This window comes from Symphalangus syndactylus, chromosome 20 (genome assembly GCF_028878055.3).
Source record: "Symphalangus syndactylus isolate Jambi chromosome 20, NHGRI_mSymSyn1-v2.1_pri, whole genome shotgun sequence".
NCBI classification, from domain to species: Eukaryota; Metazoa; Chordata; class Mammalia; order Primates; family Hylobatidae; genus Symphalangus; species Symphalangus syndactylus.
The window spans coordinates 7,838,166-7,858,046 of record NC_072442.2 but is presented as its reverse complement, the minus strand read 5'-3'; the positions used below and the strand labels follow the sequence as shown (position 1 = coordinate 7,858,046).

Below are 19,881 nucleotides of genomic sequence, written 5' to 3'. Positions count from 1 at the left end.
TGTGGTCCACCATGCCTCCTCTCTCCCCACTAAACCCTGTCTTCCCTCCCGTATGCTCTGGTCTCCCCTAAGCCTGCGAGAATCGCTCTCTCTGCAGCCCCTGCCTCCTGGGATATGAGAGAGAAGCCAGGCCATCTCTGCTCACTGAGCTGGCTCCCTCATGCCTCCCTGCCTCTGCCTAGACGTCCCCGTTGGCTCTGAATACCCTTCCTGATTGGCAAGAATCCCTCGATTTTACGGACTCAGGTTCTCTGTGACACAGTGTGTGACAGTCTCCGTCCCCAAGTAAAACCGACCCCTTCCTCTTCTGTGTCCCTGCTGCCCCCCACACATGGGTGTCTGGCAGCTGTGAGCTGAGGCTGCAATGATCTGATGGCAGGTATGTCTCCACTATTAGACTGTGAGCTTCAGGGGGCAGGGGCTGCGTCCCCGGTGCCTGGCACACAGAGGCTGCTTAGTGACTATTTGCAGAATGAATAAAGACTGTGCCTGCTCCCCCAGCCATGTGGGATTGAGATTCTCATGTGTCCACGCTCATGCCTCAGGACACACACATGGCATGGGCTGTGGCCTTATCACAGGTGGTCTCTGGGGCCGGGCGCGGTGGCTCACGCCTTTAATCCCGGCACTTTGGGAGGCCGAGGCGGCCGGATCACCTGAGGTCGGGAGTTCGAGATTAGCCTGACCAACATGGAGACACCCCGTCTCTACTAAAAATACAAAATTATCCAGGCATGGTGGCGCATGCCTGTATTCCCAGCTACTCGGGAGGCTGACGCAGGAGAATCGCTTGAACCCAGGAGGCGGAGGTTGCGGGGAGCCGAGATCGTGCCATTGCACTCCAGCCTGGGCAACAAGAGCAAAACTCAAAAAAAAAAAAAAAAAAAAAAGAATGTGGGCTCTGGAAGGTGGGCCCCTGGCTTGGCCAAAAGTGAAGACACTTAAAACCTGCCTTGTGCCCCTTAGCTCCGTCCAAAGTGTGGAGAAGAATTGGGAGGCAGCTGTGGTTGGTGAGGAAGGAAAGACCAGAGACTGGGGTTCTACTTCCGACCAGATAGGCGTGACCCTGGGAAAGCACTATCCCTTCTGGTCTCCAGGCCCCCTCAGTGGAACAAGGAACCTGGCGCAAATTTTAAGAAGGCACAGACCACCTCTGCTTTGCCCAGTACTGTGTCCCTGGTATCTGCAACTGAGCCTGGCACATCACTGGCACACAATAAATATTTGCTGGAAGAATGAAGGTGTCAACCCAGGTTATCACCAGCAGCAGAGGGTCCAGCCCCCAGGCCTGTGCCTGCCTTTCCACATCTGCTCACCTGGCGCCTGAGTGGCCTCTGAGCCAAAGGGGAGCGTCCTGGTGGGGGCAGTTTGGGGATGGTGCCCCAGGCTGGGGTGCTGTGGGGCTGGAGCAGATGAGGTGCATCTTTGGGAAGCTGCAGGATGTAGCTGGTATCTGCTGGCTGGGAGTGAACGGACAAGACGGAGCCTGTGGAGGGAGGGAAGCAGGGGAGGGGTGGGGGGGAGAGAATGCAGCTGGAGGGTTCAGGGGAGCAGGCTCCCACCTGAGCCCTCCCTTCCACTGTCTCCCCCTCATCAGGGCCTCTACCCTTACCGCCTGGACTCAGAGCCATTCCCCCAGGCTGGAGGCTCCCCTGAGGTCAGAGAGACCTCTTTGGCTGCCTCAGTTCCCCGTCCCCTCAGATCAGGACTGGCTTAGGACAGCATGGAATCTCCCTGTGTGAGCCAAATTGGCCTGCTCTAGCCCTGGTACCTGACTGAGCTTTGGGGAGCCCCCAGCCCCTGTGTCCCAGGGGCCCCTCGGCAGTGCTCCCGTGCCGACACATGTAGCTGTCATTGGGCAGAGAGTGCGTTCGGCTGACCCCAGACTTCCGCACAGTCAGTAAGTCTGGTCCTGGCAGCTCCGTAGGGTGGGGCTGCATCTGCAAAAGGAACAGGGGAGGGAGTTGGAGGAAGAGGGTGTGTCTGGGTTTGGTAACTGAGGCAGCGCTGACAATAGAAAGCAGCAGCGCCCCCCGCCCAGCCCTCACCCCCATGCCCTCCCAGGACAAGGTAGAGATGGGCGTGAGCATGGCTGGGGAGAGGGGTAGACACAGGGATGAGCCCTCCACACGCGGGGAGGAAGCAGGTAGGAGGGGGTCTGGGCAGCCGGGAGAGTCTGCAGGCCCTGCCCCCCACCCCCTGCAAAACTGCACACATTGCATCACCTTTAAGCTCCTACTGTGGTGGTGGAGGGGCGGGGAGGTATCCAGAGAAGGGAGAGCAGCCCCCAGCCTCCAGCCCTGTAGGTGGCTCACAAGCTCGTTCTAAAGGCCCCATTTAGAGGCTCTGAAGGGAGTCCCGGTGTCCATAGGGATGGGCTGGGGCCCTGACCCAGAGCAGCTCAGGGGAGGATTAAAAGCTAACAGCAGGCCAGGCACAGTGGCTGGTGGCTCATGCCTGTAATCTCAGCACTTTGGGAGGCTGAGGCGGGCAGATCGCTTGAGCTCGGGAGTTTGAGACCAGCCTGGGCAACATGGCGAAACCCCATTTCTAAAAAAAAAAAAAAAAAAAAAAATTAGCTGGATATGGTGGTGTGGCGCCTGTAATCCCAGCTACTCCGGAGGCTGAGGTGGGAGTATTGCTTGAGCCCAGGAGGTCAAAGCTATAGTGAGCTGGGATCGTATCACTGCACTCCAGCCTAGGCAAGAGTGAGACCCTGTCTAAAAAAAAAAAAAAAAAAAAAAAAAAAAAAGGCCAACAGCAGCCCCTACAACCCTGTGCTGTCGGGGGGGTGGGTGGAGGTGGAGGTGAGGGGGAGAGGACCCTCCCAAGGAGCAGGGACCGGGCAGCTCAGGAGAGCTTGCAGGTTGCAGGCTGTTCATCCAGGTCTTACAGCAGCCCCAGGTCCCAGCACAGGGCCTGGGTTGGGTTCAGGTGGGTTGAATGGCAGATGACCACCAGAGGCATGTCACAGCTGGCTCCCTGACCTCCACTTTAACCAATAACTCTGGCAGGTGAAAGTGGAGGCCAAATTCAGCTGCTCCCTTAGTGGACAGACTCGGGGTGGGAGTGGGGTTGTTGCTCTGTTTCAGAGAAGGGAGGTACTCAGCCTTGGACTCCAGCATGAGGGAGCCTAGATTTGTTCTCAAGAAGTTTCTCCATCACTCTGTGACCCCCTTCCCCCTGAACCCTTCACCCCTTGTTCCCAGCGAGGCTGTAGGGGTCCTGTACCCATGCAGGCCCAGCCAGTTAAATAGCCCCAGCAGGCCTGAGGATGGCTAAGTTGGAGGACAATCTTATTTTGCTTCCCCTCTCAGCCCCAGGCTCCACTTCTGCCAGCCACCCAAGACCCCTAGGGACACCCCAGCCGGTGGTCCAGTCCCTGCCTCAGCTGGGCCCTCCTCTGACAACAGGAGGGGAACAGTGGGGAGGAGGGGGCTGCTCACAGTCAGAAGGGATAGGAGCTGGAGAAGGGAAAGGGTAGGGAAGCTGTCAGAGCACAGAGAAGCCCCTTTCACCCCACTGAGTTTGGTGAGGACGCAGGGACACACAGGGACAGTGACGGAGGAGACAGGAACAGCACCCCAGGTGAAGAAGGGCATGGCAGTGGTGGCTCTCACCCACGTGGTGTGAAGGTCTCATGTTGTGGGGGGGTAGGGTGGGGTGGGGAGGAGGGGGGCAGGGACAGGGAGGGCTGGCTTGCACAGGGCTCCAAATTCATAGACTGACTCTGATGACACCTGTTTTGGGCCGTGTCACTCCTGGCTGTCTGGATTCACTTTTCCATAATGGCTGCCATTGCCCCTATACCCTTCAGGGCAAGGCCCCAATTTAATCTTATCTAATCTCTTTGTCCCCAGTGGGGGACCTGAAGACCTTGTGCCAGCAAAGCACGGGCCACCGTGGGCCTGACAGCTGATGCCTCTGGGTGGAGCCTGGCAGCAAACTGAGAGGAGGCGGCCCCAGGACCCTCCCTGGGCCGATCTGGAGCCCTGCAGCCAGCCCAGCCCCGGGGTGGCCGGGAGCAGTGAGGGCAGTGTGTATGTACATTGCTCTCCGGGGCACTAAGTAAGAGTGTGTGCATGTCATCAGGCAAAGAGTCATCCGTCAGAGGTAGAGAGCAGGACGGTTCAGACACAACCTCTGACGTCAGAGACAGAGCCTCCATCTCAGCTAGAGGGATCTAGACAGGGAGAGAGATGATCAGGCATGAGAAACCAGGACAGCGCACACGCGCGTGCACACGCACACACACGCTCTCTCTCGGTCCCCACTTCCCCTTTTGCACGAAGCACAGGGGGCGGGAAAAAAGGCATCCCTTCTCTCTCCCCACCCTTTCCCCAAACAAGTTGACAGTGCCTCCCCGCACCCACTTCAACCCCCTGCTCTGATCAGAGAGGCTGCGGCAGGCACTGAAGAGCCGGAGCAAACACCGACAAAGCGAGGAGACACAGAAACGCATTCTAAAGATACCCCAGGAGCCTTCCCAGCCCTCCCACACCACCACCCAGGGAGGGAGCGGGAGGACCGAGGGCTTTCACTCTCAAAAAGATGATACCAAAAAAAAAAAAAAAAAAAAATGAAGAAAGGCCAGCAAAGCACTGTCTCTCCTCCCGGCACAGACAGAGCGGCACGGCGGGCGCCGGGGACAATGCCGCCAATCTGACGGCTGTTTTCTGCCTATTCTCTCGGCTTCCAACAGCCTAGCAGGACTTGGCCTGCCCCCAGATCCTGGCTTCTCCCCTCGTGGGCCCTCCTCCGCCTGCCTGCAGCCCGCCCTCTCCAACTTGGGCTCTGGGAAGTGTTCTCCTCCCGTCCGCCTGAAGTGGGCACACTCGGGTGGGCCGCCACACCATCTGGCTGGCTCACCTGGGAGCCAGGGGGTGCCTCAGTGCCCACGGGATGCTAGGGGACAGTTGGACCATCCCTCCCGGAGCCCCATCACCTTCCCATCGTGTCCTCTTCTCCCACAACCTTCTCCTGCGAGCCTCTTTTAGGAAGGGGAGGCCTCAGAAAGGGACTCGCTTTCCCACTGATCATTCTAGGTCATTGCCAGATCTGAGACTGAATCCCAACAAGAGGCAAGGTCCCTTCCCACGTGAGGATCACTGTCCATATTTTTGGGATCAGGCTAAAGGCTTCCTAAGAACCTGCCTGTCCCGCCACCCAAAAGGGCCTCTGGAGGACTCAGCTTTTCTATCTGTAGCTGACACCTGTCTCCACTCCGGGTCTGCAGCCTCTCACCTAGGTGGAGGGAGGGTGGGGCCCTCTGTCACGTGGTAGTGGGTGGTGGTGAGGAGATCAAGAGGAGGGGAGGAGGGCAGGAACAGCCCAGAAAGTAGAAGACCTGGAATTAGATGGGACTGGGGGAGAGGGCCATGTGGCGCTGTGGGAAGGGGCCGGGCTTGGGCAGGAAGCCAAGTCCTATTTCACACCAAGTTCTCAAAATCCACTCCCAGCTGGAGCCTTCTATCTCTCTCAGGACAGAAATCAGCGGCTCCTGACAGCACTCACCATGCCCAGTGGGCTCCATGGCTTAAAAAGCCACCAAACTGACGACTGGCAAGTGTGTGCTGGACACGAGTGGATAGACAGACTGCAGCTTGGCAGAGGGCTCCCTGGCCACCTACACTGTCTCCGGAGGCCTTCCTCCCTGGATCTGATACCTCCTTCCCTCCACCCCCTAAGGTCCCACTGCTAACTTATCTTCTGCCCCATCCCCCCTTTTCTCTTCCAGATTCTTACAAATCCCCTGTCCCCTCCCCAAGCTCTTCCTCCACACACTCTTCTCATCAGAGGGGCAATCTCAGCAGCCCTGCCTTCCAGCTCTTTTCAGGAGGTGAACTCAGCCTAGAAGAACCCCTGACTGCTTCTTGCACTCAACTGAGGCCCTGAGGCTTCACTTTCTACAGACACCCAGTGGGCAGGAACACTCCCAACTTCCCCAGAAGCACGGCACAGTGTGGCACAGCCCAGCGCGGTCAGGGGAGAGGGCACAGCACAGGGGCACAGTAACCTGTGGGTCGGAGCCTCCCAGGCTGGAGGCACAAGGGAAGGCAGAGGGCTGGCCCCCTGGGCCTGCCAGCTCGTCCATCAGCTTCAGCTCCCACTCCAGGGAGCCCTGGATCAGCAGGGATATGGTGTCAAACAGCTGCCTGTCCTGGGGAGCCAGCCCATAAGGGGAGCCGGAGAGGCAGGGGAGCGGGGGTCAGAGGTCAGTGATGGGAAGTGTCGTGGAAGGGGATTGACGAGAGACACAGGGGGAGAAAGAGGTGACACCCAGACAACACACATGCACACACACAAAAACACACACAAACACACACACACACAGCAACAAAGAGACAGGAGCGGGTGGGGAAGAGGGAAGGCGGAGGAAGAAGGAGAGATGGGAGATGGAAAATGAGCCCACGGCGGGGGGATAGAGAGAGAGAGAGGTAAAGGGTAAAGAGAAGATAAAAGGATGGAGAGATGGAAGAGAATCAGGCAGGTTAAAGGGGGGGTAGGAAAGAGATTTGGCAGTCGGGTAAGGGTAAGAAAGAAACAAGAAGGAAACAGAAAACTTAGCCTTGAACCTATGAGTCAGGAAGGGGAGGCCAGACCAGGCTGGAGGAGCAGGGCATGGCTAAGCTGGCCCGTCTGCTGGGGTGGCCCTGTGGAGTGAGTGTGGGCAGCCATCGCTGGGGAGGGGCAGTGACTGCTCGCTCAGCATCCAGGACGGAGGGCGGGAGGCTCCAGGAGGAGCCCTAGGGTTTGCGTGCTGCCCGCTTGGCTCCCGCCCGCCACCCTCCACACCCTTCTCCTGCCCCAGCTCCTCTCATGGCTGGGGTGGGTGTCTGCTCACCGTGGGGTGCTCCAGGGAAAAGTGGGAGGCTGATCTTGCATGGGCCGCTGGGTGCAGAGCCCCAGGTTTGGGGCTGTCGGGGCTGTCGGGGCCCTCGACCCCAGGCCAGAAGAAGGGGCTGCCCAGTGGCGAGTGGGGCTGGGGGCTGAGGGTCTTCATCTCCAGCTCCAGCTCAGCCTCCAGTTCGGCCTCCTCCTTGGCCTCCTTGTTGCTCTCCTCCAGGTGCTTCATCAGCACGGCGATCACCACGTTGACTAGCACGAACTGGGCCGTCAGCACGAAGGACACAAAGTAGATAGGCGAGATGACCGTGTTGTAGCAGGTGGACTCCTGGTCACAGTCCCGGAGGGTGTCCTGGGGAGGGTGGAATAGAGGGGTGAGGCTGGGGAGGACAGTGGTTGGTGTCACAGAGCTTTGGAGGATGGGAAGGAAGGGGAGGAGGAGGGAGTGTTTGGGGGCAGAGGAGCACTACAAGTGGGAGTCAGAGCATGTTCCTGGGAGAGGGGGTTCCAGAGTGTTCTAGCACGGGGGAGAGAAGGTCACATGCTTTCATTTGTGGCCAATTCATCTTCCCAAGGAATCCTAGCTCAGGAAGTGGGGCTGCCTCCCTGGAGCCTAGGCCAACCCTGGGCCCTTACCTTCATAATGCCGTTCCAGTTGTCACCTGTGGAGACTCGGAAGAGGGTTAGGAAGGCCATGCCAAAATTCCGAAAGGTGGCATGCCGGCCCAGGCCCTCACAAGGGTGTGTCTCGTCACACTCTGGGGGAGGAGGGAAAGGGGTAGAGGCCCACGTTAGTCCAGGAACCCCCTGGTCTCCAGCCCTGGCTCCTCCACCCTCCCCTACCCCAACTCACCTAGGTCTCCAAAGAGCTCCACGCCCAGAGCTGCAAAGATGAAAAACAACAACATGAAGAGAAGTCCCAGGTTCCCCACCTGGAAAAGAGGAGAAGAAATAGAAACGATGCTGCTGGGTCTCCCAGTCAGCTTCTCTGAGCCCCTTCCCTCTGAAAAGCACCTCCCCCTCCCCAGAGGCCCCCCACCTTCCGGCTACCTGGGGCAGGGCCTGCATCACCGTATCCAGCAGCGCCCGCATGCCCACAGCCATCTTCAGCAGCTTCAGCACTGCAGAATAGGACAACGTCATGAGCTGGCCCCTGTGGGTCCCTGGCCAGACAGCTGGCAGAGTCAGGGCCAGGGCTGGACTGGGGTTGCTGGGATGGCATCCCCGCCCTCAGCCCTGTCCCCAGCCTCCCTTGGCAGAAGCTGGGAGAAAGACCCATGGGAACCCACAGCCACCCAGGCCTTGGCCAGCCACAAAGCCGACCCTTGCTCTCTCTCCCTGTGCTGGTCACCCTAGGAGGGCAGGTGCGCGGGCTGGGCACCAACCTCGGGCAATGCGCAGCACCCTCATGATGCGGATGATGGTGGGGTTGATGGGCAGCGAGGCGTTGACCTCGATTTCCTCTAGCGTGATGCCCATGATGGACAGCAGCACAATGGCGAGGTCCAGCTGGTTCCACCTGGAAAGCCCAGAATACAGCTCCCTGAGTTGGGGGAGGGGGTTCCTGGAGGAGGGGGCAGACGTGGCACAGAAAGACAGGGCTGGAAAGGAGGGCAGACATCAGCGGGTCCAGCCTCCCATCCCACAGAGAATAGGCGTGGCTTATCTAAGGCCACACAGCCAACTGGTGGCATGAGTAGGACTAGGACTTTAGCTCAAAACCCTCTGCCTTTCATTTGTATTCATTTGCTTTTTTTTTTTTTAATTTAGCACTTACATGGTGTTCACTATGCACCAGGCACTTTTTTTTTTTTTTTTTTTTTTTTTTTTTTTTTTTTTTGAGACAGAGTCTCGCTCTGTCGCCCGGGCTGGAGTGCAGTGGCGCAATCTCGGCTCACTGCAAGCTCCGCCTCCCGGGTTCACGCCATTCTCCTGCCTCAGCCTCCGAGTAGCTGGGACTACAGGCGCCCGCCACCGCGCCCGGCTAATTTTTTTTTTTTGTATTTTTTAATAGAGACGGGGTTTCACCGTGGTCTCGATCTCCTGACCTCGTGATCTGCCCGCCTCGGCCTCCCAATGCACCAGGCACTTTTAAGGGCTTTACAAATAGGAACTCACACCTGCAGTCCCAGCACTTTGGGAGGTTGAGGTGGGAGGATCACTTGAGCTCAGGAGTTCGAGAACAGCCTGTGCAACATAGTGAGACCCTGTCTCTACCAAAAATAAAAATAAAAAATAATTAGCTGCGTGTGGCAGTGGGTGCCTGTAGTCCCAGCTACTCGGGAGACTGAGGTGAAAGGACAGCTTGAGTTCAGGAGGTCAAGGCTGCTGTGAGCCATGACTGAGCTGCTGCACTCCAGCCTGGGCATCAGAAACAAAGCAAAACAAAACAAAACAAAACACACCCTCAAAACCAAATAGGAATTCATAATCTCACAGCCCTGTGATGTGGATACTATTATTTTCTCTCATTTTACAAATGAGGAAACTGAGGCATAGAGAGGTTAAGTAACTTACCCAAGGCCACCAGCTACTAAGTGGTGAGACCAGGATTCAAGTCCAGTTCAGGCAGTCTGGCTCCAGGCTCTGTGCTCTTAAGCCCCAGGCTAGGTCACATTGATTTCTAGCTGCCAGCATACCCCAGGCCCTGTCTTGTCAAATTCTCTCCATGCCTTCCCATCTCCTGGTCCTGGATGGTCCCTAGTCCCCTACATCGGCCACAGGGTGGCGGCTGAACCTCAGGAATTAAGAAAGGTCTTAGACACTATGTCTTCCTGGGTATTTCCCCAAGAGACTCATTCCTTTCTATCTCTACGCAAGTCCCCGAGACCCCCCTCTTCTCCGTTACCTGTCCTGGAAGAACCGACGGAAACCAAAGGCCACAAGTTTGAAAACTGACTCCAAGACAAAGATGACAGTGAAGATGTAGTTGCAGATCTTCAGAGCCTCATCCAGAATCTGGCAGGGATGGGGGCAAGATACAGGGTCCTTTAAGGCCCAGGGCTGGGGCTTAACGCCCCCTCCATCATACCGCCCAGGTCTGAGAGGCAGAACTCTAACGAGACCTGTCTTCTCTGTTCCCGCCATGATGGCTGGCCACTAGCCACCACCCCGGAAGGGAGTAGGGTACTTATTCACATGAATGAATCAACCTTATGCTAAAGGATCTTTCTCCTTGGGAGATGGTGAGGAGATCACATGAGAATGTACTAGATGACACAGCATGCCAGGACTGGAAGGGGCCTTGTGCATTACAAATTCAACCCCCTCATTGGATGGATGGGGAAACCGAGGGCTGGACAAGGCAGCCAAGGGAGGCTGACTGGAGAAGTGGCAAGGTCACAGGTGAGCTTTGGAGCTGGACGTTCACTAGAATCTCAACTCCAGAAGGGCAGGCATCCATCTGCCTTTTTACCCTCAAAGATCCAGAGCACAGCTCATAGTAGACGCTCAACATTTGCTGCATGAAGAAACCAGGTCCTCCACTCCCTTTCTGTGTGACCTTGGCCACATCAACTAACATCTCTGAGCCTCGGTGTCCTCATCTATAAAACAAAGATGATACCCACCTCCAAGGGGCACAAGAGGAACCCATGTAGTGTGCCTAGCACTTGCTTGGCACAGAGGTGCCCTGGCTCAGGCTGTGTTAACCTTGCCCAGAGGTTCCGCAGCTGGAGGTGGGGAGGCCAGATGGCTGGTCCACTCGCTCCTACCTGGGGCTGCTGGTAGTGCTCCATGGCCATGGTGACCACGTTCAGCCCGATGACACCTGTGATGAAGAGATCCAGGTAGTGGCTGGTGCACAAGTGGTGGACGAGGAGCCGGAAGCGGGAGTAGTCGGAGTAGTAAGGTTTGCACTGGGCTTCTGATGGGGCAGGGGGAAGAGTGCAGCAAGCGTCAGGACCCTGCCCCCCGCACCCCTCCACCCCCAGTCCCTCCCAGCCACCAGCCTCTAACGCCAGAACTGAAACATTCCATAATCATCACCATCCTCGCCCTCCCCACGCTGCCCCTTGGTGGGGGCAGCCGTCTGGGCGTGTCCCCCTCCAAGCATCTGTTGTACTGGCCGCAGTTGAGGGCAGGATGGATCAGGACATGCAGAGCCCCCCACCTACATTAGACGCCAGGTGAGCCCCCTCCCCTAGGCAGCCTCCAAAATCCACCAGCCCCTCATAACACCCTCAACTCAGTGTTCCACAGCAAGGCCAGATCGATACGATGAAAAACAACTGGTTTCCTCAGGCTCAGAGGACGATCCATTAACGGGGAGGCAAAGGCTTTTGCTCCTTCACCAAGCTCAGCCCCTCCGGGGAGCAGAGGAGATTACACAGAGCTGGGATTTGGAGATAAAACCGGAGGTTGGAAACTGGACATCTTCTTGGCTGGCTGCACTGACCCACCCAGAGGGCCTCCAGAGGGCAGGGCCCGGGCCTCCTGCACCCTCATGTCAGTGAGGGCGAGAGGGGAGGCCTTGGGGCTCTGCTCCATCCCAGACTCAAGCTGGGAGGGTCCCACCTGTTGGACTCACCCAGTTTCTAATGAGGCACTGCCCAGCCTGCTCCTGGGTGTTTGGGCAGCCTTAGACTGCAGGCCGGGCTGGAAGCACTGTCTGAGATCTGTCAGAGGCATAATATTTCTCTCGTAATTAGTGAACCACTTAGTTATGAAAATCACGGAGCCAGAAGGTTGGGCTGCCAAGGAGGCAGAATAAATCTGGGGGCAGGAGATTTCAGAGGGGCCCTCTTCCAGGTGCTGAGGAAGGGCCAGGCCAAGTTGGGGCACATGTTCTCGAGAGGAGGTTGACAGATTGGTCTCCCACGAAGCCACAAAGAAGGAAGAGGCTTTTCACGGGGAGGTGTGTGGCAGCCTCAGGTCCCAGACAGCCCTTCCCCATCTCAGGAGGTCTAGGGGGAAGCCAGCCAGTGAGGGCTGCCGCCTCTGAGGCCTGAGCCAGGGGCAGCTGGCTTAGGGGCAGCAGGAAGCTTTGGGCCCAGGCCAGCTCAGATGTAACTGTCCTTTCCCATGCATAGGACCATTGAACAGAGAGGTAAACTGAGGCAAGGAGCGGCCTGGGGTGGGCCCCCACCCGAGGCTGAAGGAAGAAGAGCACCCAGGTATTGCACATCCAGCCTCGTGGGCTGCCATGCTCTGGGCCCACCTGGCCACTCTCCAGCATCGGCCTTGAGGTGTGGATGACCACGGAGCAGACAGTCCCCGGCACTCAGCTGCGCCTTAGGCGTGCATGAGGCCATCTTCCTGTTTTCAGAGATCGGCCAGCCAACTGTGGCTCTGTTTGTTCGAGAACAGAGCCCCAAGAGTGTGGGGCTAGAGAGCCTGGGGCAAGGGAGGACAGGAGGCTACGGGTCATCCACACTGTGATGGTGGAGGGTGGGCCGGGTGGGCCGGGCCTCTTCCTTCCTTCCTTGAGTACCACAAGAACCAGAGGGCGCTAGTCGCCCTGCATTGCCCGAGCAGCCGGAACGTTTTCTCTGCATTAATCTCCATAAATGCCGAGAGCACCCGATCCCATTATGCTAAAATATGAATGGAGAATTAACTAAAATGTTTGAATACAATTAGGTTAGAAAAAGCGGCTCCTTATTAGCCCCATTATTAGCTGAGACAATGTAGAGGAGAGGCTGGGAGAGTTGCCCCCTCTCCCCGTCACCCCAGCCTGACTCTGTAGGCAGTTCCAGGCCAAATGGAGCAGCTGCTCCCACCAACTCTGGCCTTGCGCTAGGAGTCTGTGGGGTGGGTGGGCTTCAATTCAGCCGGGACCCTCCCCCAAGAGGCCCAGAAGGAAGGCGGGGAAGGAGGACTGAGGCAGGGCATCTGCTTATAGACAGGTCCTGGCCCCTGAGGTCCGTACAAACGCCCCTCCACCCTGGCCCCTACCCCAGACGGCAGGTGCTGAGGCTGCCAGAAATCCCCCATTAGAGCGCAGGTCCGAAGAGTACCAGGCCAATCTGATCAGCATCTCCTCGGGCAACCCCTTTGTTTTTCAGAGGGAGAGGATGAAGCCAGGCAAAAAGTGAGTCATTCAGCTAGCTACGAGGCATGACCGAGCTGGACCCGAACTTCCAGCCTGAGTCCCTCGCCAGTTGCCAGGTGGGTACAGACACAAGGCTTTGAGGCTTTGGCCCAGAGGACACCCCTGGATGGTCTGCCCAAAGGCCTCCACAGTTGGGGCCTAGCGATGCCACCCTCCTTTGCTGCTCTCTGGACCTCGGCTCTGCAGGCAAGCACCCGGGTGTGGGGAAGAAATAGAAAGCCCGTGGGAGGAGGCTTGGGCAAGCCTGCTGCTTTGAGAGCTCCAACCGTAGCCCAGGAGGAGCCTGGACCTGTGGTCACTGATGCATTAGTAGCTGTGGCACCACCTCCCTGCCTCCCACCAGGATGAGCTGCCTTAGGTGGAGAAAATACCAGAGTCAGACAGTGGGGGGAAGGGCATATCTAGGGCGGCCCAGGCCCCCAGTTAGGGGCAGGGAGGGAGGAGGGGTGCAGAAGGAGGGCTGCAAGGCAACAGGCACAGTGAGTTAGTAGGAGTCATGGGGAGCCCAAGGCATGGCCAGGGCGGAGGGTTTGCAAAGGGGAGTGGCAATGAGTAGGCGGAAGACAGGGGTCACTCCCAAGGACGCAGGCCCCCCACGGCAGAGGCCACACCTTCAGCTGCCGTGGCCAGGCCTGATCACTGGGTCCCGGCCTGGTGGAAGGAAAGAGGGTGAGTGAGTGGAGGTCGATGCCGCAGGTGGCCAAGGAGAGTGGAGCTGGTGTTGGAGGCTTAGCCGTCCCGTGGGGCAGCCTGATGACCCAGCAGCCCCGGTCCCTCCCTCCATCTGGGAAGCCGGAGTGGACCCAGGCCTCTGGTCAGGCCCATTCCCCTGATAATCAGGCTCTGCTCTTCTGCCTTTCCCTAGGGTCTGGCTCTCCCCCTCCTGCTGGGAGCAGCACCAGGACAGGAGTGCTAGCAGGGAGGTGTGGTGCACGTGTTTGATTCCCAGCAGCCCTGGACTGCATTTGACTCTGTCCCCATCCCTCTGGTGGGTAGATCAGTGCATCTGCACCGCTGTAGGAGAACCGCTGGGGTAAGGCCCAGCAATCTGTGTTTATGCTTTCCAGGTGATTCGTATGCACATGGAAGTTGGAAAAGCTCTGGCACAGGCCACGCAAAACTCCAGGTCCTAGGAAGTGGGATATGGGATGATCTGAGCCCTTGTACAGAGTCTCTGAGTCCTCATAAACAGCCACTGGTGTACAGGCCTGCGTGTGCCACCCCAGGATACAGTGGAGTACAGGCCTGCGTGTGCCACCCCAGGATACAGTGGGGTACAGGCCTGCGTGTGCCACCCCAGGATACAGTGGGGTACAGGCCTGCGTGTGCCACCCCAGGATACAGTGGGGTCTATCCACTTCAGGAACACAGCAGAAGGTACCCAGAATGGGAGTGCAGTGCAAGGGTCACGAGAGTGTTTAGCACTGAGTGGGCGAGTCATGTCTTAGGGGCCATGAGAGTCTGCATATGTTGATTTCTGGGATAACACCCAAGGTGGAAAAGTCTCTGTGGGCCAGCCCTGTGCTAGGATGTTTTGGGGTGAGTGTGAAAGTGTGCACACTTCAGTCTACAGACCAGGTGGGCCCGTAAGGGAAAAGCTGAAGGCCACTTCTTCCCTCCCTCCCCTCAACCCCTAACAAGTCAGGAATTTGCAAGACAGCCTGATGCAGAGATGTGGGGACCCTGGCAATCCAGACACAAACCAGCCAGAGACTCCTGAGCCCCAGAGAGGCAGTCTCTCAATGCCAAACACCACTGCTTAGCATCACGGGGCCATAGCACGGAGGGCCTCAGGGATGACCTACTCAATGGAGGTTCAGGGGTTCTCTCTTGGGTGGGTCCCTGAGGCCCCATAGATCATGACGCCCAACATCCCCAGGGCAGCATCTGCCTGATTCTAGCTTCCAGGGGAGTGGGGAAAGTGGAGCCAGTGGTTCCCAGACTGAAGTTCCAAGCCTGCAGCAGCCATGGGGGTCCTTATGTTCTCACTCTCTTTTTTCTTTTCTTTTTTTTTTTGAAATAGAGTCTCGCTCTGTCACCTAGGCTGGAGGGCAGTGGCGCGATCTCGGCTCACTGTAACCTCCGCCTCCCGGGTTGAAGCGATTCTCCTGCCTCAGCCTCCCGAGTAGCTGGGATTACAGGTGTGTGCCACCACGCCCGGCTAATTTTTGTATTTTTAGTAGAGACGGGGTTTCACCATGTTAGCCAGGCTGGTCTCAAACTCCTGACCTCATGATCCACCTGCCTCAGCCTCCGAAAGTGCTAGGATTACAGGTGTGAGCTACTGCGCCCAGCCCTTATGTTCTTTCCAATACTTCAAAAAGCTTGAAAGAAACCCTATACTTTGCCTGTGTTAAGGCCCCACAGACTAATTTAATGATGAAATGGTCTTTCTTTGCCATCATTTAGTGCGTAAGCTTCTGCAACTCAGAAGCTGTGATTAGCAATTAGATGCGCCTCCGATTAGTAAAAATGATGAAAGAAAGTCATTATTGAAGTGCTCTTAACTTCATAGACAGCCTTCTAAAGTGTGAAGTCTGTTGGAGGAGATGATAACTGGGGGCCTTGGGGATGAACAGCTTGGGAACCACCAGCTGGAGACATAGTATTATGAGGCCCCACAGCCCTGCTGCAGACTCCATGAGCCTCCACACCTCCATCTGGGGGCCAGTGGGGGAGAGGGGAGCAGGGGACCGAGGGACCATGGAGGGTGGGCTGGACCAGGAAGGTCTTCCCAGAGACATGGCTCTTGCAAATAAGGACCCAAGTCACTCCCAAATCTTTGGCTTTTTTTGGAAGAAGCTCATGGCCAACTCAGGCCTTTGATTCCCAATTCCTGCTGTTTGTAGCAATGACGCAGCCACTGTGATCACTTGACTATTAATGAGTCTGTTCAATTATTCATCGTTACATTTTTAAAACAAATCCTTCCCCTCTCTGCTCCTCTCATCCTGCTGCCTTGGATCAAAGTCTCCCCTCAGACAAAAGGAGACAGGAGAGATTTGCAGCTCTAATAATCGACCGGTGAGCTACAAGGAGGAGGCACAGGAGGGAAGAGGTAGCAGGAGGTGGGGAGCTTGGCTGGCCAAGGAAGCCCTTGCTGGGAAGGTGGGCTCTCCAAAGGGCGTCCGCAGAGAGGCCTCAGGCCCTCGCCTCCCGTCCAGTTTGGCGCAGGCCTGCGGGATGCTGCAGAGCCCAGCGCTTCAGCCCCTGCCCTCTTGGGGGCCCCAGGGACCCTCGCCCCTTCACCCCAAGAGGATAGAATCAATGAGCCACGGGGAGGGAGTGAAGAGCATGTCCCCACGCGCATGAGCCCACACCCCAGACGCAGTACCTGACGCAGCGCTGGCTGAGCTGCCGGAAGCAATTACATCGTCCAGCATTAGATCTAAAAGAACGAAACACGACATTGGTCACTGGCCGGACCAGGTGCGCTGGGCAGGGCCCCTCAGGGGCGGCTTCCCCTCAGCTCCCACCTCACTCTGCCTATGGGTGGGGTGCGCTGAGCATGGGTGGCTGGCTCTGAATGTCCAGCCCGAAGCTGGGGGCACAGGGCACTTGAGGAAGACAAGCAACGTGGCTAGCTGGTCAGGGTCACGGGGCAGGGAGGCACCGGGAGGGGCAGGCAGCCGGTCATCGGAACAGATGTCCGCTTCTCCTGCATTGTGGCCTCAGCTGCACCTGAGACAGCTACAGACCCCAGAAGGGGAGCCAGCTGGGCAGCCGGGGCCACAAGTGCCGCCTGCCAAAAGAATTCCATCTGCCCGACTGCGAAGAGGGGGTGGGGAGGATGGAACAGGAGTGGGACGGTGGCCACGGGGGACAGTGCACTTGCTCAGCTGCAGACATCCACAGGGAAGCCTAGCCTGGACCCCTACCCGGAGCTGAGCAGAAGGCCTTGGGGGGTGCTGATAGTGAGGGTGGGGGACATGGAGAACGGCACCTCCCATTGCTGCCCAGAGGCCAGTGTCTCCCCCACATCCTGGAGCAGCTCCTGCTCTTCACAGGGAACACAGCCCCCCTCCCACCTCCACCCTCGTCTGCAACTCCCACACTCTCCCCGCTCCTCAGAGTGCCACTCCCAGGCTGCGGGAGATAGAGCTGAGGGCAGAGGGGAGGCAGGGGCACGGCACCCCCTCACTCATCTGGTGGTACTCACATGTGAACACACCAAAGGAAAACTCAGGCCACCGCACCCATCTTATCGGCGGAAGGAAGACGATTTGTGAAAAGGTGAAGAGAGCATGGGAAACCCTCACCCCAAACAGAGAGAGACACACAGACAGACACACAAAGGCTTAGAGAAACCCACACACAAAGACACTTAGGGAGACGTGGGCCGTGACTGAGAGAGAGAGGCGCGGAGATTACACCGTACCAGGCAGATGGGAGCCCTGGAGCCCGGGAGAGAGGGAGACAGGTGCAGACGCACCTGGGGATGCCCCAGAAACAAAGGGGCCTGGGCGCCTGCTGTGTGTCTCACATCCTTCCTGGCCTCTGTCTTCTCACCTAGTCTCGGCCAACCCGTGGCATAAGGGCTTGAGGACGGATGGATGGGGGCTTCACTCACCCAATGCCAAGAGATGCTGGGGAGCACGGGTGAGGAGGTGAGGGGCTGCAGGGCCCCAGGTTATTGCAGAACTTCCCCAAGCCAAGGGGAGTTTTCTTTTTTTTGTTTTCGTTTTTGCTTTTTTTTTTTTTTTTTTTTAGTTTAGCAGAAACATATACATATGATGGTAGAAAGTTTTGTTAGAGATAGGGAGGGAGGGGTGTCTGGGTTCTCTTTCACACTGTTGTCCATTACTGAGTTCTGCTGAGGCTTTGCTCGGCAGCTGCAGACACTAGGTGGGTGCAGGGTTGAGAGGCTTGCTGCCCACCCTGGGCCTCTGGATGCTGGCATGGGGCAGTGGAGCAGCCAATGAGGCCCCTCTGAGAGTCAAGCTCGGGGAGGCTGGGTGTCAACCTCCATTTGGCATCATCTGGGGAGGACGATGCCAAGGTCCTGGGAGCCCCCAGGGTGGGGACAGCTCCCCCTACCCGTGTGGCTGAAGTGGCCTGCTTCATGCTCGCTCTAAAGGCAGACATGCTCTTGGGGGGGAAGGAGGTGAGGAGGGGGGTGGGAGCCTCTTCTCCCCGCCCCCGGCCCCAGCGCCTGGCCCCCTGCAGTCGCAAGGCCAAGGTCAAGCACGACCCAGAGAGAGGTGGAAAGGCTACCGACCAGCCATCTGCTTCTCCTTACTCCTTCTCTTTCTCTCCAGTCTTCGTAAGCGCTTCTCCTCCCGCCGCCGGGCCTCCTCTTCCTCCTGGTGCTGCCGACACTTGTGGAAGTTCTCCACCACCACACCCACAAACATGTTCAGGACAAAGAAGGCCACAATGAGCAGGAACGAGATGAAGTACAGCAGCATCCAGGGGTTGTGGTTCATGATGGGCTGGCGGGGAGCAGGAAGGACAGGCGGAGGCATCAGCCCGAGGGCAAGCTGTCTTAGGAGCTGCCCACAGCCTGGGTTCCTGCGAACCCACATAGCTACGGCCGCCTGACAGGCGATGGAAACGAATGGTGTGGGTTTGATGTGAAGCAGTAGGGAGGGGCAGGGACTGTGGTAAAGCAGAGAGTAGATTCTCCATCCAAAACTGCCTCTTTGTTCTGGCTGGCTCCTGCCCTGAGGGAATGCAAGCCCAGTGTTCCCAGATCTTCAGACTTTTCCTGAGTAGACACAGATCTGAATTTCTGTCTAAAACTCACCATTTTTTTTCCCTTTTTTTAGAGAGACAGAGTCTTGTTCTATTGCTTAGGCTGGAGTGCAGTGGTGCGATCACAGCTTATTGCAGCCTCGAACTCCTGGGCTCAAGAGATCCTCCCACCTCAGCTGGGACTCCAGATGATACCACCACGCCTGGCTAATTGTGTTTATTTTTTGTAGAGCTGGGGGTCTGGCTATGATGCCCAGGCTGGTCTCCAACTCCTGGCCTCAAGTGATCCTCTTGCCTATAGGCCTCCCAATGCACTGGCATTACAGGGGTGAGCCACTGCACACAGCCCAAATTCACCAGTTTAAAAATACTCATCACTAATTCAAAAAATGTTAAACATGTTGTAGACCAATAAAACATGCCCAGATTTGGCCCACAGGGCTACCAGCAACAGCCTCTGCTGTAAAATGTGATGCTTCTTTCATGGCATTTTGCCACCCTGCCTTGCTCATTCTGTCCTGGAATCAGCACATGATGAGTGACCTGAGCCCAAAGATGGATCCTGCCCACCTCATCCCTACCTGCTGGTCCACGCCCACAGCATCCAGCCCATCGTACATGATGTCCACCCAACCATCCTTGGAGGCCAAAACGAACAGGGACATCAGGGCCTGATGGGGAAGAGGAGAAGGAGACATTTGAAGTCTAGGATGTGTGGCTGAATCACCTGCCACCTGCCCCCAAAGTGCCTCCTGCATCAGCTCCAAGTACCCCAGCCCTTGAGGGGTCAAGCAGGAGTCACACTCCAGGCTCCAGGAGAGCCCTCCCTCTCAGGGTTCCATAGCTGAGCTGCAGCTGGAGGGGCCCTGAGAGATGGCCACACCCTCTGCCCTCCGCCAGGTAGGACAAGGGACACGAAAACCCTGGAAATCCAGAAACCAAAACCAAGGTGGGTCTGGGAATCAAAACTGAGCGAGCAACTTCATTTTCTACATTTCTGTTTCTGCAAATATGGAGTGAGGAAAGGAATTATCTTGACAATACACCCGTCCCTTCCACCATGTTAAAGAAATATACACATCATCTCACGGCATCCTTACTGTGACCTCCCAGGAGATTCTATTATGACTCCATTCACCCATTAATGAAAGTCAGGCCCTGGTAAGTCAGCTGCTCCAGGTCATTGAGCTGACAAGGGTGGGGTCAGGATTTGCACAGGATTCACATCCAGGGCTGCCTGCCCCCACTGCCACATGTGCTTCCTGCTCCACCATGTAGCTCTGTGGCCC

The 19,881-nt window shown here is 57.2% G+C and overlaps 1 protein-coding gene across 29 annotated transcripts in view; it reads right to left on the bottom strand.

Moving 5' to 3' along the window:
* Window positions 1-19,881, bottom strand: part of CACNA1G (calcium voltage-gated channel subunit alpha1 G) — a 66,804-nt gene that overhangs the window by 1,249 nt on the left and 45,674 nt on the right. For 4 of the 29 annotated variants that reach the window (XM_055256856.2, XM_063629873.1, XM_055256842.2 and 1 more), the window contains 11 exons: window positions 19,174-19,263; window positions 18,117-18,330; window positions 10,560-10,711; window positions 9,695-9,804; window positions 8,232-8,365; window positions 7,897-7,967; window positions 7,700-7,778; window positions 7,483-7,604; window positions 6,845-7,198; window positions 1,772-1,940; window positions 1,317-1,486 (listed from right to left, as the gene is read on the bottom strand). In XM_055256856.2, coding sequence (XP_055112831.2) covers window positions 1,317-1,486; window positions 1,772-1,940; window positions 6,845-7,198; window positions 7,483-7,604; window positions 7,700-7,778; window positions 7,897-7,967; window positions 8,232-8,365; window positions 9,695-9,804; window positions 10,560-10,711; window positions 18,117-18,330; window positions 19,174-19,263 — 1,665 coding nt within the window. Of the gene's footprint in view, window positions 1-1,316; window positions 1,487-1,771; window positions 1,941-4,048; window positions 4,184-6,016; window positions 6,161-6,844; window positions 7,199-7,482; window positions 7,605-7,699; window positions 7,779-7,896; window positions 7,968-8,231; window positions 8,366-9,694; window positions 9,805-10,559; window positions 10,712-16,232; window positions 16,287-18,116; window positions 18,331-19,173; window positions 19,264-19,881 lie in introns of all 29 variants that reach the window. The other 25 variants (XM_055256855.2, XM_055256839.2, XM_055256845.2 and 22 more) reach the window with 18 other exon arrangements.